Below are 14,823 nucleotides of genomic sequence, written 5' to 3'. Positions count from 1 at the left end.
GGATACTGTTGGTGGGGACGACCTACCAGGGACAAGTTGCAGTGGTCGCGTCTCTGACACCGAGACTGGACCCTCAGCTCAGAAGGGAAGGAGGGAAAAGAAGAGAGCAGAAGTGATAGGGGATTCGATACTTAGGGGGACAGATAAGAGCTTTTTTGGGAGAGATCGAGAGTCCCGGATGGTCTGTTGCCTCCCTGGTGCCAGAGTCCGCGATATCTCGGATCAAGTTCTCAGTATTCTCAAGAGGGAGGGTGAGCAGCCATGTTGTCCATGTAGGGACCAATGACGTGGATAGGAAGGAGGAGGAGGTCCTGCAAAGAGAGTTTAGGGAGTTAGGTGCAAAGTTGAAGGACAGGACCTCCAGGGTTGCAATCACAGGATTGCTACCCGTGCCATGTGCTAGTGAAGGTAGAAATAGGAAGATAATGCAGCTAAATACGTGGCTAAGGAGTTGGTGCAGGAGGGAGGGCTTCATGTTTCTGGACAATTGGGCCTTGTTCCAGAGAAGGTGGGACCTGTTCCGACGGGATGGGTTGCACCTGAACTGGAGGGGGACTAACATCCTTGCGGGAAGGTTTGCTAGTGCTGCTCCAGGGGGTTTAAGCTAGATTTTCAGGGGGAGGGGAACCAGAGAGTTAGAGCAGATACTGAGGTGGTGGAGGATAAAGGTCATGCAAGAACTGCAAGTATAGTGCATGGAGTAAAGCCAGATCTAACATTTAAAGAGGCTTTGAGGAAAGAGAGGCAGAACAAAGGGTGTAAAGGTAGTAAGGTAGAAGGGTTAAAGTGCGAGAAGCATCAGGAACAAAGGTGATGAACTGAGAGCTTGGGTACATACATGGAATTATGATGCAGTGGCCGTTACAGAGAAACACGCACAACACGCTGGAGGAACTCAGCAGGTCGGGCAGCATCCGTGGAAACAATCAGTCAACGTTTCGGGCCTTGACAAAGGGTTCCGGCCCAAAATGTTAACCGACCATTTCCACGGATGCCGCCCGACCTGCTGAGTTCCTCCAGCGTGTTGTGCGTGTTGCTTTGAACCCAGCATCTGCAGGGTATTTTGTGTTTACGGACCATTACACGGACTTGGCAGGCACCAGGGCAGGAATGGATTCTCAATATTCCTGGATTTCAGTGCTTTAAAAGTGATGGGGTGGGGGAGAGGAGGAGGGGTGGGGGAGAGGAGGAGGGGTGGCATTACTGGTCAGGGATACTATTACAGCTACAGAAAGGGTGGGTAATGTAGCAGGATCCTCTTTTGAGTCAGTATGGGTGGAAGTCAGGAACAGGAAGGAAGCAGTTACTCTATTGGGAGTGTTCTATAGGCCCCCTGGTAGCAGCAGAGATACAGAGGAGCGGATTGGGAGGCAGATTTTGGAAAGGTGCAAAAATAACAGGGTTATTATCATGGGTAACTTTAATTTCCCTAATAGTGATTGGCACCTGATTAGTTCCAATGGTTTAGACAGGACAGAGTTTGTTAAGTGTGTCCAGGATGGATTCCTGTCACAGTATGTTGACAGGCCGACTTGAGGGAATGCCATAATAAATCTAGTATTAGGTAACGAACTGGGTCAGGTCACAGATCTCTCAGTGGGTGAGCATCTGGGGGACAGTGACCACCGCACCCTGGCCTTTAACTTTATCATGGAAAAGGATAGAATCAGAGAGGACAGGAAAATTTTTAATTGGGGAAGGGCAAATTATGAGGCTATAAGGCTAGAACTTGTGGGTGTGAATTGGGATGATGTTTTTGGAGGGAAATGTACTATGGACATGTGGTCGATGTTTAGAGATCTCTTGCAGGATGTTAGGGATAAATTTGACCCGGTGAGGAAGATAAAGAATGGTAGGGTGAAGGAACCATGGGTGACAAGTGAAGTGGAAAATCTAGTCCGGTGGAAGAAGGCAGCATACATGAGGTTTAGGAAGCAAGGATCAGATGGGACTATTGAGGAATATAGGGAAGCAAGAAAGGAGCTTAAGAAGGGGCTGAAAAGAGCAAGAAGGGGGCATGAGAAGGCCTTGGCAAGTAGGGTAAAGGAAAACCCCAAGGCATTCTTCAATTATGTGAAGGGTAAAAGAATGACAGGAGTGAAGATAGAATCGATTAGAGATAAAGGTGGGAAGATGTGCCTGGAGGCTGTGGAAGTGAGCGAGGTCCTCAATGAATACTTCTCTTCAATATTCATCAGTGAGAGGGAACTTGACGCTGTTGAGGACAATATGAGTGAGGTTGATGTTCTGGAGCATGTTGACATTGAGGGACAGGAGGTGTTGGAGTTGTTAAAATACATTATGACGGATAAGTCCCTGAGGCCTGGTGAAATATTCCCCAGGCTGCTCCACGAGACGAGGGAAGAGATTGCTGATCCTCTGGCTAGGATCTTTATGTCCTCGCTGTCCACGGGAATGGTACCGGAGGATTGGAGGGAGGCAAATGTTGTCCCCTTGTTCAAAAAAGGTAGTAGGGATAGTCCAGGTAATTATAGACCAGTGAGCCTTACGTCTGTGGTGGGAAAGCTGTTGGAAAAGATTCTTAGAGATAGGATCTGTGGACATTTAGAGAATCATGGTCTGATCAGGGACAGTCAGCATGGCTTTGTGAAGGGCAGATCATGTCTAACAAGCCTGATAGAGTTCTTTGAGAAAGTGACCAGGCATATAGATGAGGGTAGTTTAGTGGACGTGATCTACATGGATTTTGGTAAGGCATTTGACAAGGTTCCACACAGTAGGCTTATTCAGAAAGTCAGAAGGCATGGGATCCAGGGGAGTTTGGCCAGGTGGATTCAGAATTGGCTTGCCTGCAGAAAGCAGAGCGTCGTGGTGGAGGGAGTACATTCAGATTGGAGGGTTGTGACTAGTGGTGTCCCACAAGGATCTGTTCTGGGACCTCAACTTTTCGTGATTTTTATTAACGACGTGGATGTGGGGGTAGAAGGGTGGGTTGGCAAGTTTGCAGATGACACAGAGGTTGATGGTGTTGTGGATAGTGTAGAGGATTGTCGAAGATTGCAGAGAGACATTGATAAGATGCAGAAGTGGGCTGAGAAGTGGCAGATGGAGTTCAACCTGGAGAAGTGTGAGGTGGTACACTTTGGAAAGACAAACTCCAAGCAGAGTACAAAGTAAATGGCAGGATACTTGGTAGTGAAGAGGAGCAGAGGGACCTGGGGGTACATGTCCACAGATCCCTGAAAGATGCCTCACAAGTGGATAGGGTAGTTAAGAAAGCTTATGGGGTGTTAGCTTTCATAAGTCGAGGTATAGAGTTTAAGAGTCACGATGTAATGATGCAGCTCTATAAAACTCTGGTTAGGCCACACTTGGAGTACTGTGTCCAGTTCTGGTCGCCTCACTATAGGAAGGATGTGGAAGCATTAGAAAGGGTACAGAGGAGATTTACCAGGATGCTGCCTGGTTTAGAGAGTATGCATTATGATCAGAGATTAAGGGAGCTAGGGCTTTACTCTTTGGAGAGAAGGAGGCTGAGTGGAGACAGGATAAAGGTATACAAGATATTAAAAGGAATAGATAGAGTGGACAGCCAGTGCCTCTTCCCCAGGGCACCACTGCTGAATACAAGAGGACATGGCTTTAAGGTAGGGGGTGAGAAGTTCAAGGGGGATATTAGAGGAAGGTTTTTTACTCAGAGAGTGGTTGGTGCATAGAATGCACTGCCTGAGTCAGTGGTGGAGGCAGATACACTAGTGAAATTTAAGAGACTACTAGACAGGTATATGGAGGAATTTCATAGTTTCATAGAAGTAGTTAAAAGGGTATAAAAAGACAACCATGATTTAACTGAGCAACAAATCATGTATGTAAATGAAATGCAGAACAGATTAGAACATTGTCAATGCTACCACAGTACTATAAATCTGTTCCTATTAGTTATCGAGAGAGGATCAGGGTTTATTTCCTGCCACTGTCTGTAAGGAGCTCATACATTCTCCATGTGACTGCCTGCGTTTCTTCTGGGTGCTTTGGTTTCCTTCCACATTCCAAAAAGATGTACAGTTAAGGTTAGTAAGTTGTGGGCGTGCAATGTTGGAGCTGGAAGTGTGGGAATCCTCACTGATTTGAATTGATGCAAAATGCACATTTCACTGTAAGTTTCAGTGTGCATATGACAAAATAAAGCTGATCTTTATCTTTAGTCTTTACTGTTTGGAATGTTATATAAACAATAAAACCCCCAAACTGTGTGGCCAACTTTCCTTTCCCCGTCTAAGGAACATAAAGAAAGCCCTTCTTGGTCAAACGAGTGGGATGTGAACAAACAATACAACATACACATCTGGTTTTCATTTTAGAAAACATTGCTGTGCAATGAAGTCCCACTAACCCCTTCGCTTAGCACAGGAATAACAATATTATACACACACACGCGCACACTCAACTGAATACCACTCCACTCCCTTTGCAATTTTTGCTCGTTTCTTTCTCAATTCCTGCTAAAACACTGTTTACATTGTTTACATTTACATTTACATCATTTATTTTTGTAATTTGTCCTTTACTGTGCCTATTGTCTTGTTTATTAATTATTGTACTGTCTTGCACTGTTTTGTGCACTTTATGTAGTCCCGTGTAGGCCTGAAGTCTAGTGTAGTTTTGTGTTGTTTCATGTAGCACCATGGTCCTGGAGGATTGTTGTTTCATTTTTACTGTGTACTGTACCAGCAGTTATGGTGGAAATGACAATAAAGACGACTTGACTTGACTTCTTCACTTACCAACCTAAGCTATGCCTCCCCAGTAAAATTATAAACAGACACAGTTGTTTTTTTTCCCTGCAAGAGGTGAGCCCCATGGTGGAGGGAGCTAAGCTCCCCATATGATTCTGGCACCTCCTTATGATTGGCCAGCAGAGGTATTCATGTTCCATTGTATTAGAATGGGATTTAGGAAAAAGCTGAGAGAAAACATTTCAATAGGCAAATCTTCACTCCCTGTAAGTGCTGGTGGGAAGGGGATTGTTTCTTGCAATATCTGATAATATAACTTGTCAAAGCTTTATTAAAACATTTACTGCTGATGAAGATTTGAAACATTAACTTTGGTTCTCTTTTCACGGGTGCTGCCTGACCTACTGAGTGTTTTATAATTACCATTTCAGCTTATCTGATATATTAAACTTTTCCCTTCTGTCTGCTAGATTTCAAAGAGTTTCCCGACAACAAGTTTTATCTGGCATCAGTAGTTTGAGACCTTGGCATCTGCAGACCTATAAGGATTACTGCCTTGGGAATATGTTCCTTTGGATAAATATGAAATTTTCCTTCAAATTCAATTTAAAACAGAGCTTTAGATGGGAAGAACAAACTTCCATTTATTTGGGTTAAATTTACATCTCACAACTGTGTCAGAATCATTTCTGGGACAAATTTGGTTCTGTTGTGCTCTGTAAATGGATGGAAACATCCTCTTGATTTATAGTGCAATCTTAATAGATTACGTTCAGAACAAGGCCCACGGCTAAAGACAGCTGATGTTCTGACTTGCGCAACACATATCTCATTCATTACTGGAATATTGTTCAACCTTTGGAGGGGATGTCTTATCCTAAATAAAAGGCAAACCTGGACTTAAGTCCAAAACTATCATCGTGGAAAAATATTCATAAATGGACTTGGGGAGAATAAAACATCTGAGAACTGGCATGCAATACCGTCCCTCAATTCTTTAAACTTCACCCATAATAAAAAAAAGACATAATGATTATCATACTGCCAAATGAAGCAGTGAATGATTTTTACAACTAGAAGGGGAGAGAAAACTTCCAAAAGTTGGAGAGTCTAGGTCCAGAGGCCAAAACCTCAGAATACAAGGATGGCCTTTTAGAGCAGAGAGAAGGAGGAATTTCTTTAGCCAGGGAGTGGTGAACCTGTGGAATTCATTGCCACCATTGGAGGCATTTAAAGTGGAAGTTGGTAGGTTTTTGATTGGTAAGGATGTCAAAGATTCTGGGCAGAAGGCAGAAGAATAGGGTTGAGATGGAAAATAAATCTGCTATGATTGAGAGGCAGAGCAGTGAGGTGGTTTCACAGGAAATATCTCACACTGGCTTGACTTCACCTAGATGGTTACAAGAGCATGTGACATTGGATGATATGTTTTGAAATCCTTACAGACGACATGTGCACATTAATATTTGTATAGCAAATGATTACAATAACAATACTATTTATAAATGATGTTGTTTTTCATATTAATAATTTTTGAACAGGTTTTCTATAATGCTTCATTTATTTCAATCTGTTTCTGTTATACATTTATTAATTGTAAAATGATGAATATATGTAAATAACAGGACTCATCCTTTTTTCCTTAAAAAAGCTCATAATTATTGTTACTAATTCATTAATCAAAGATAATCTCTGCTGACAATTATCATGACACACAAAAGAATATTTTTTTAAAGATTTTCACCTGTTTGGGCATACTCTGTTCACCATGCCTGTCCTAGATGATGCTGGCCTTTCAACTTCCCATAAAACAAAGCATAAAATCAAATGGAAAATGCTGGAAGGACTCAGTGAGCTGGGTAGGTGACCTACCTCCTTCAAGCGTTAGCCAGTTCCATTATGGGCACTAGTCTCCCCATCATCAAGGACAATGAACCAACCCATACATGCTACCTCACTATTTTTGCTCCCTTTTTGCACTACTTATTGAATTCTTCCACACACACAGACATTTTTTTGACATGCATAAGCACACTCAGAGGACCTGATGAATGATCTCAACTCAAACCATTAACTGTTTATTCCTGTCCTTTGACGCTGCTTGAGCTGTTGAGTTCCTCTAGCATTTTGGTTGTGTTGCTCTGGATTTCCAGCATCTGCAGAATCTCTTCTGTTTATTATTTATTTTAAGTTATATGATTAATAGGTAGAAGAAAGGCAGTAAATGGGATTAGAGTGGAAACCCCTGCTCCATGCTTCTGTCAAACATTCAACTGAAGTTCTGAGCTGTAACTTCAATTTCAGTTACCTAAATCCTGGTTGAGAACATCACTTGGCGATTCTATTTTTGTAGATTTGATGCTAGCAAAAACAGAACACCTGATAAAAGTTAATTTATCCTCCTGGCAAACCTGGTCTGATGACAGAACATGTCATCACATGAAATTACACCTGGGTGGAGTTCAAGTGTTGAATGATTCCACTGCAGAGGGTCATGTTGTCAACTGTTTAGTCGTATTTACATTTCCTGTGTGTTGGTTGCAGTGATACGGTGGCATCCTGAGACCTCCATTTCTGTACTGCCTGTGGACCTGCAGATGATGAGTTACAGTATAGGGGAGAGAGAGAGAAACAGAGCAGACCTGTAAACTTTCACACTTTTCACTTGAATTGCAAACCATTTTCCAAAGGGAGGGGAACTGCAATATGTGCAGATCTTGTGCTGTATGTTTTTCATTTTATTCCTTTAGGCAGATTTCCATTGTCAGAGAGGTGCAAGGTCATTAATATTTTGAATGGTTCCCATGTACAATATGATGGACTCTTGAGCCCACAATCTAACATATTATGATCTTGTACCCTATTGTTTTCCTGCCCTGCACTTTCCCTGCAGCTGTGCATTTTACTCTGCATTCTGTTGCCTTGTATTACTTCCCATTAATTAATTTATTTATCACATGTATATCAAAACATATAGTTTGGATACAGTGAAATGTGCAATTTGCATTGACAACCAATACAACCTAAGGATGTATTTGAGGCAGCCTGCAAGTGTTCCCACACTTTCTAGTACCGACATAGCATGCCTATAATGCTCATCAGAAGAACACAAGCAGCAGCAACAAAAGCTACAAAACAACCCATTCATACATACAGACAGGCCTCAGTGTACTGTGCAACAATTTGATGTGTATGAACACAGTATGCAGGACAGGTTTTTCACTGTACCTTGGTATATGTGAAATAATCAACCAATTCTAGTTCCAATACTTTGAAACTAACTCTATACACAAAGTTGTTTGCCTATTCTGTCTGCAGTGTGTGTACTGGACAAAAATAAAGGAAATACATGATTAATTTGACCTTGCTTCGCTTACCGTGCAGGTGGAATAAAACTTAATGGTCCATGTTCAGCCCCTTCACAGAGGCAGGGAATAGAGCTTTTGTGTGGTATGTGCTTCTGACCTCAAGTGAGTCCTGTTCTCCTACTGATTAGGGCAGTGCGACATTTACACGATAAGACATAGGAGCAGAATTAGGCCATTTGACTCCTCGTGTCTGCTTTGCCATTCTATCATGACCCTCAAAGACTTTGACCATGTGGGTGATCAGAAAGGTAGTACCCTTGTATTCGGGGACAGAATGGAGCAGAACACTGGAATTAGCTTGTTATTGCAAAACAGCAAGTAGTCCCTCATGGTGGCTTCATCCCAGACCACTTCCATGCCTGAGAGTGTTGCTTGTCAGTTAAATGAGCAACCGGTGATGGTAGTGATAGTGAGAGGCAAATGGGAACTTCACTAAAGTGCTACTCCTGCCGGGCAGTGACAAACAGAAAGAATTTCTGTTAGTCATGGGTTGGTGGGAGAACTAATTATTTCTTGTGGAGGAAGGATTGGAAACTGGCAGTAGAAAGAACCATAAAATAAGATAATAAAAGGGAAATATGGAAATGTTTTATTTTTTTAAGTGCAGAATGCCTAACTAAATATAGAAAAATCCAGTCACAGTGGGGTAGTATAGTTGAAATGCTAACAGCCTACACTGATAGAGCATCCTCTCCTTTGCAAAATCCTTGATGCTTTGTTATCTAAATGAAGCTGTACATCACATGCCGTTAATCAATGCAGAAAGGCATGATATTAAAATAGTCATTTCATATTAAAATCATGCAGGGCAATAGATATCCTTTTAATAAATACTGCCAGGGCAGCAGGCCTCACATCTTCCTGAGAGCCATCACTGTCATTAGGTTAGAAAAGCTTTATTTGATTTTTATCTAGATTTCAGTGGCTGTGTAAGATATATTTGAAATCTGCCATTAGACATTGTGTTGAGCATTTCTCAAGATAAGTAGTCAGCTTGTCAATCAGCACATCTCTTCTCTCATCTCCACCTCCCCATCTCCAAATTTCAGGTGTCACTAATGATTACCATGCTGTTCAGTGATTGCAAGGTAACTTGAAGGCTGACTGTTCTGTTTAAATTATACAGTGCAGTGTATACTGCACAGAGCTGATATAAGAAGTCTAGATGGTGTAGATTTCATGGCCATTGTTAACCTATGCGCTTCTGGATTTTTTCATGTGGCGAAGTAGTCCTATAAATGCTAAATTAAAAAATGAAATGTTGGAAATATTCAGAAGGTTAGGCAGTATCTGTGACATAACATCCACAGACATTGCTTTAGATCAGAGGCCTTTCATGAGGATTGGAAAATATCCTGATGAATGGTCTGAAAAGTCAGCTGTTCACTTCTCTCCATAAAAGCAGCCTGACCAGCTGAGTTCCTCCAGCACTTTGTATTTGTTCCTCTGGATTTCCAGCATCTGCAGAATCTCTTGTGTTAATGGTTGCTACGTTACTTTTTGACTAAGTTCAGACCCAAGAAAGAGGGAAGAATTTTTAATGAATTCCTTGGCTTTGCACTTGCATAAAACTATTAAAATACTCATCATCTTAATATTAACCACAGTTATTTGGTGAGTGAGCTTGTAACTAAACAGCTTCATCAGCTTTGCTTTCAATGGCACTAGCAATCCCTGTAAAAGCACCATTCTGATTGGAATCAATTTTATTTTAACAGCTTTCCAAACTATTGTTAAAATATTTCTATAGCTTGTGCTTCAAAACCTGATAATGTATTTCACAGCCTCTTTAGGATGCAACTGGACATATCCCAGAAATGGAGGCTGATGAAAAAGTGCTGATGTATGTGACTATATGAGCAACCACTGAGAACTTGTTACAGTGTCCCCATGGTCTTGATATCTCCTAATATCCCCTCACTGGGATAGTCTGATTACATGCATATACATGATTATGGATTGGGCCTTAAATCTTTTGCCTGCTGATTACAGAGTGAGATCCTTGTTGATCTTTAACTTGGGGAAACTATATGTAGTTATCAGTATTAACACTCTAAATGCTGCAGGTCAGGCAACATCTGTATCTGAAAATGAGCAGTTGATATTTTGGTCAAGACCATTCATCAGGACTGGAAAGAAAGAGAAAAGATAGCCAGCATAAAGCCAGTATGTGTTTTTTTATCAAAAGGATAATCATACAGAGCCCATCATAAAAGGTGTTACCATGTAAGGTGGCACATGGTTGATAGAAAAATGGAGGGCACTGTAGGAAGGAAGGATTAAACTGACCGTAGTAGGTTTAAAGGTGGACACAACATTGTGGGCTGAAAGGCCTGTACTGTGCTGTAGTGTTCTATGTTTGAAGTTCTTTTTCCAATGTAAATGAAATAATGCTACACTCCATATACAACTTTTCAATGCTGTTTTATTGTAAAGTCAAGTTTAAGAATACAGGTTGTTTAATTTTACTGCTTCTTTTCCCCTTGACACAAAGATTTCAGTTTCTGGGAACTTGTCACCAAGGAAATCCTTGTATCGCACACTCTCTGATGAAAGTATATGCAGCAACCGGCGAGGCTCTTCATACAACAGCTCCCGGAGCTCGATGCTTGAACAAGCACTGCCAAATGACATCCTATTCAGCACCACCCCACCATACCACTGCACTCTGCCCCCACGTGCCTCACTGAGTCCCTCCGCCTCTGGTCTACGAAGTAAGTATATAGCAGCAAAACCTTATCATAGAATATTCAGTGTAACATAGTGCTTTACCTTCTTTGGAGATACTGCATTCCTAACGGTGAATGTGAAATTATTAGAAACTACTTCTGGATCTAAATGTTACAATAATTTCAGGAAAACCTGTAGCACAAGAACATATATGTACGGACCTTTAATCATATCTCTCCTGATGAAAGGTCTTGGCCTGAAACATCAACTGTTTATTCCTTTCCACAGATACAGCGTGATCTGCTGAGTTCCTCCAGCATTTTGTATGCATTACTCTAGATTTCCAGATTTATGCACATCTGCTCTCACTCCATCCTCCCGCCACCCCACTAGGAATAGGGTTCCCCTGAACCTCACCTACCACCCCACCAACCTCCAGGTGCAACATATTATTCTCCGTAACTTCCGCCACCACCAACGGGACCCCACCACTAAGCACATCTTTCCCTCCCCACCTCTCTCTGCTTTCCGCAGGGATCGCTCCCTACGCGACTCCCTTGTCCATTCGTTCCCCCCCCATCCCTCCTCACTGATCTCCCTCCGGGCACTTATCCTTGTAAGCGGAACAAGTGCTACACATGCCCTTACACTTCCTCCCTTACCACCATTCAGGGCCCCAGACAGTCCTTCCAGATGAGGCGACACTTCACCTGTGAGTCGGCTGGGGTGATATACTGCGTCCGGTGCTCCCGATGTGGCCTTCTATATATTGGCGAGACCCAACGCAGACTGAAAGATCGTTTTGCTGAACACCTACGCTCTGTCCACCAGAGAAAGCAGGATCTCCCAGTGGCCACACATTTTAATTCCACATCCCATTCCCATTCTGATATGTCTATCCACAACCTCCTCTACTGTAAAGATGAAGCCACACCCAGGTTGGAGGAACAACACCTTATATTCCGTCTGCGTGGCCTCCAACCTGATGGCATGAACATTGACTTCTCTAACTTCCGCTAATGCCCCACCTCCCCCTCGTACCCCATCCGTTATTTATATACACACATTCTTTTTCTGTTTCTTTCTCTCTCTCTCTCCTTTTTCTCCTTCTGTCCCTCTGACTATACCCCTTGCCCATCTTCTGGGTTTTTCCCCCCCTCCCCCTTTTCCTTCTCCCTGGGCCTCCTGTCCCATGATCCTGTCATATCCCTTTTGCCAATCACCTGTCCAGCTCTTGGCTCCATCCCTCCCCCTCCTGTCTTCTTCTATCATTTTGGATCTCCCCCTCCTACTTTCAAATCTCTTACCAGCTCTTCTTTCAGTTAGTCCTGACGAAGGGTCTCGGCCCAAAATGTCGACTGTACCTCTTCCTAGAGATGCTGCCTGGCCTTCTGCGTTCACCAGCAACTTTGATGTGTGTTGCTTAAATTTCCAGCATCTGCAGAATTCCTCGTATCTGCAGAATCTCTTGTGTTTAACTTATCAGAAGGATTACAAGCAGCCAACATGACTTCAGATTCTGTTCCAACATTTATGGCTGACCATTCACACCAAATCTGCATCATCTTCCACCCTAGCAGTCCTTAAAAACTGGATTCTCTTTTGGTCTAAAAATCACAGCTGTACTCAGAAGGGATATAATGGAGGGCTCACCCACTGAGTCTGTTTGGGTAGAACTCAAGAATAAGAAAGGTGTCAGCACTCTCATGGGATTGTATTACAAACTCCCCCGATAACCACCAGGACGTTGAGAACAGATACTCAGGCAGGGTGGCACAGTAGCGTAACAGTTGTCACCGTAATACTATTACACTATAATACTATAGCATAATACTATTACAGGACGAGACAGGATGGATGTGGAGAGGATGTTTCCTATGTGGGGGGGGTGGGGGGGGAGAGGTATCCAGAACTAGAGGGCACAGCTTTACAATTGAGGGGTGACCTTGTAGAACAGAGGTAAGGAGGATTTTTTTTAGCCAGAGAGCAGTGAATCTGTGGAATGCTCTGCCACAGGCTGTGGTGGAGGCCAAGTCCATGGGTATATTTAAGGCAGAAGTTGATCGTTTCCTGATCCATCAGGGCATCAAAGGAGGTGTATGAGGTTGAGTCGTATCTGGGATCAGCCATGATGGAATGGCCTAATTCTACTCTTATGTCGTAGGATCTTATGGTCTACAATGTCAGCAACTGGGACTCAATTCCTGCTGCTTTCTGTAAGGAATTTGTATTTTCTCCCCGTGACTGCGTGGGTTTCTTCCAGTGCTGCTGTTTCTTCCCACATTCCAAAAGGTGTATTGGTTAGACTGAGTAAGATGTGGACATGCTACATTGGCCCTGGAAGCATGGTAACAATAGCTGGTTGCCCCAGTACCCATTCGGACTGTGTTGGTCATTGACACGATTCGCTGTATGTTTTGTTTTGATGTACAGTACCCGTGACAAATAAAGTTAATCTTTATTCTTTCTTTCTATCCTTCTATCTTTCCTTCTAGATAAGGGAAAGGTGTAAAAACAACAAAGTTGTTGCCCTGGGTGACTTCAACTTTCCCAATATACACAGGATGGAATCTCCCTAATTCAAGAGGTTTACATTGGGCAGAATTTGTTACATGCCTCCAGTAGGGTTTCTTAAGTCAATATGTAGATAGTCCAATAAGAGGAAGGGCCATTCTGTACCTGGTGATGGGAAATGAGCCTCGGCAAGTGACTGACCTTTCAGTGGAAGAACATCAAGGGAACAATGATCACATATTCTTAATTTTAAGATGAAGACCAGATTTCCAGCACCAATCTGGGTGCTCCTCAGGCAGATTTCCTATTCATAGTGAATGCCTGCTCTAGCAGGATTGGTTGACAAATATCACATGTGTGACTTAAAACAGGCCAGACATATTAATGCACTGAGAGCACGTGTCAAGTGCTTTCAGTGCATTAATACATTAGCCATGTACAGAACTGAGAAAACCACCAAACTTGTGATTTTTGTTCAAGATCAGTTTGTTTTGATCATATGGTTTGTAGAAACATTCCATTACCGTCTAATAACCAGTTGTGTGATGGTTTATAACAATGAAATCAGTTGTGCTAAACGTTGTACCCCGTTGTGTTTCTGTAGTCCTCTAACCTGCCAAGACAAGAATGGTTCTAAATTAGCAAGCTAATTCATTTTCTGAATAATTTATAGAGTAGAGTAGCAATTACATGAAATCCTTTTTGACTTATTCTTAGTGAAATAAATACTCTACCAGTGAATGCTCTGAAATGTTGAAGGAATTCAGCAAGTCAGACAGCATCTATGGACCAGAATAAGCAGTCGACTGTTCGGGCTGAGAACCATCATCAGGACACATCTCTTGTGTTTATGACACTGCGACTGAGAAGGCAGCCTTGTCTGCAAACTCTACCTTTCTCCCTTTGTTAGGAAGATGGTAAAGCCTTTCAAATCTTTATGTCCAAAAACTGGTCAACTGATCTGCCAGTCAGAATATGTTGCATCTTCTTGGCAAAGTTCTTATTCCTACTGGCCCTGCCCCCCCCCACCCCCAACTGGGCACTCATGAATGAAGCCATTCTGGGCTTACTTCCATTGCCAATGCCAAGAACATTTTAGTGATCTTTATGTTTTCTTTTTCCAATATAACTGCCTTGGTGTATGATACAGAATCATATTCATTTATTTGTCACATATACATGAAAACATACAGTGAAATGCATTGTTTGCATTAAGAATGGACACAATTTAAGGATTATCTGGGGGCAGCCCACAAGTGTCACCACACATTCTGGTGGCAACATGATATGTCATAGTACACACATGCAATAACAACTATAACAGTAACAACACAACAGCAAAACAACCCCCTTACCTCCTTCCCACCCACTAGTCTATGTCCACATGGTAAAATTAGCACAGAATATTTTACCTGAGAAATTTTATGTGTCCAGTCATTCAATGAGAAGCAGAGTTAACTATCCTGAACAGTATAGTGCAGACTCAAGTGAGTAAGTGGCTGTTCCTGCTCCTGTTGTGTTTAGAATATGTGGGGCTATATCATATTAGGAATCATTGGACAGGATAATTTTTT

At 42.4% G+C, this 14,823-nt stretch overlaps 1 protein-coding gene across 2 annotated transcripts in view; it reads left to right on the top strand.

Annotated features, from left to right (window-relative positions):
• Positions 1-14,823, top strand: part of sipa1l2 (signal induced proliferation associated 1 like 2) — a 500,895-nt gene that overhangs the window by 443,900 nt on the left and 42,172 nt on the right. For both annotated transcript variants that reach the window (XM_072251068.1, XM_072251067.1), the window contains exon 18: positions 10,560-10,779. In XM_072251068.1, the coding sequence (XP_072107169.1) occupies positions 10,560-10,779 (220 nt within the window). The remainder of the gene's footprint in view (positions 1-10,559; positions 10,780-14,823) is intronic.

This window comes from Mobula birostris, chromosome 2, assembly GCF_030028105.1.
Source record: "Mobula birostris isolate sMobBir1 chromosome 2, sMobBir1.hap1, whole genome shotgun sequence".
NCBI lineage: Eukaryota > Metazoa > Chordata > Chondrichthyes > Myliobatiformes > Myliobatidae > Mobula > Mobula birostris.
The sequence above is the reverse complement of the archived record's forward strand: the minus strand, read 5'-3'. Positions and strand labels throughout refer to the sequence as shown.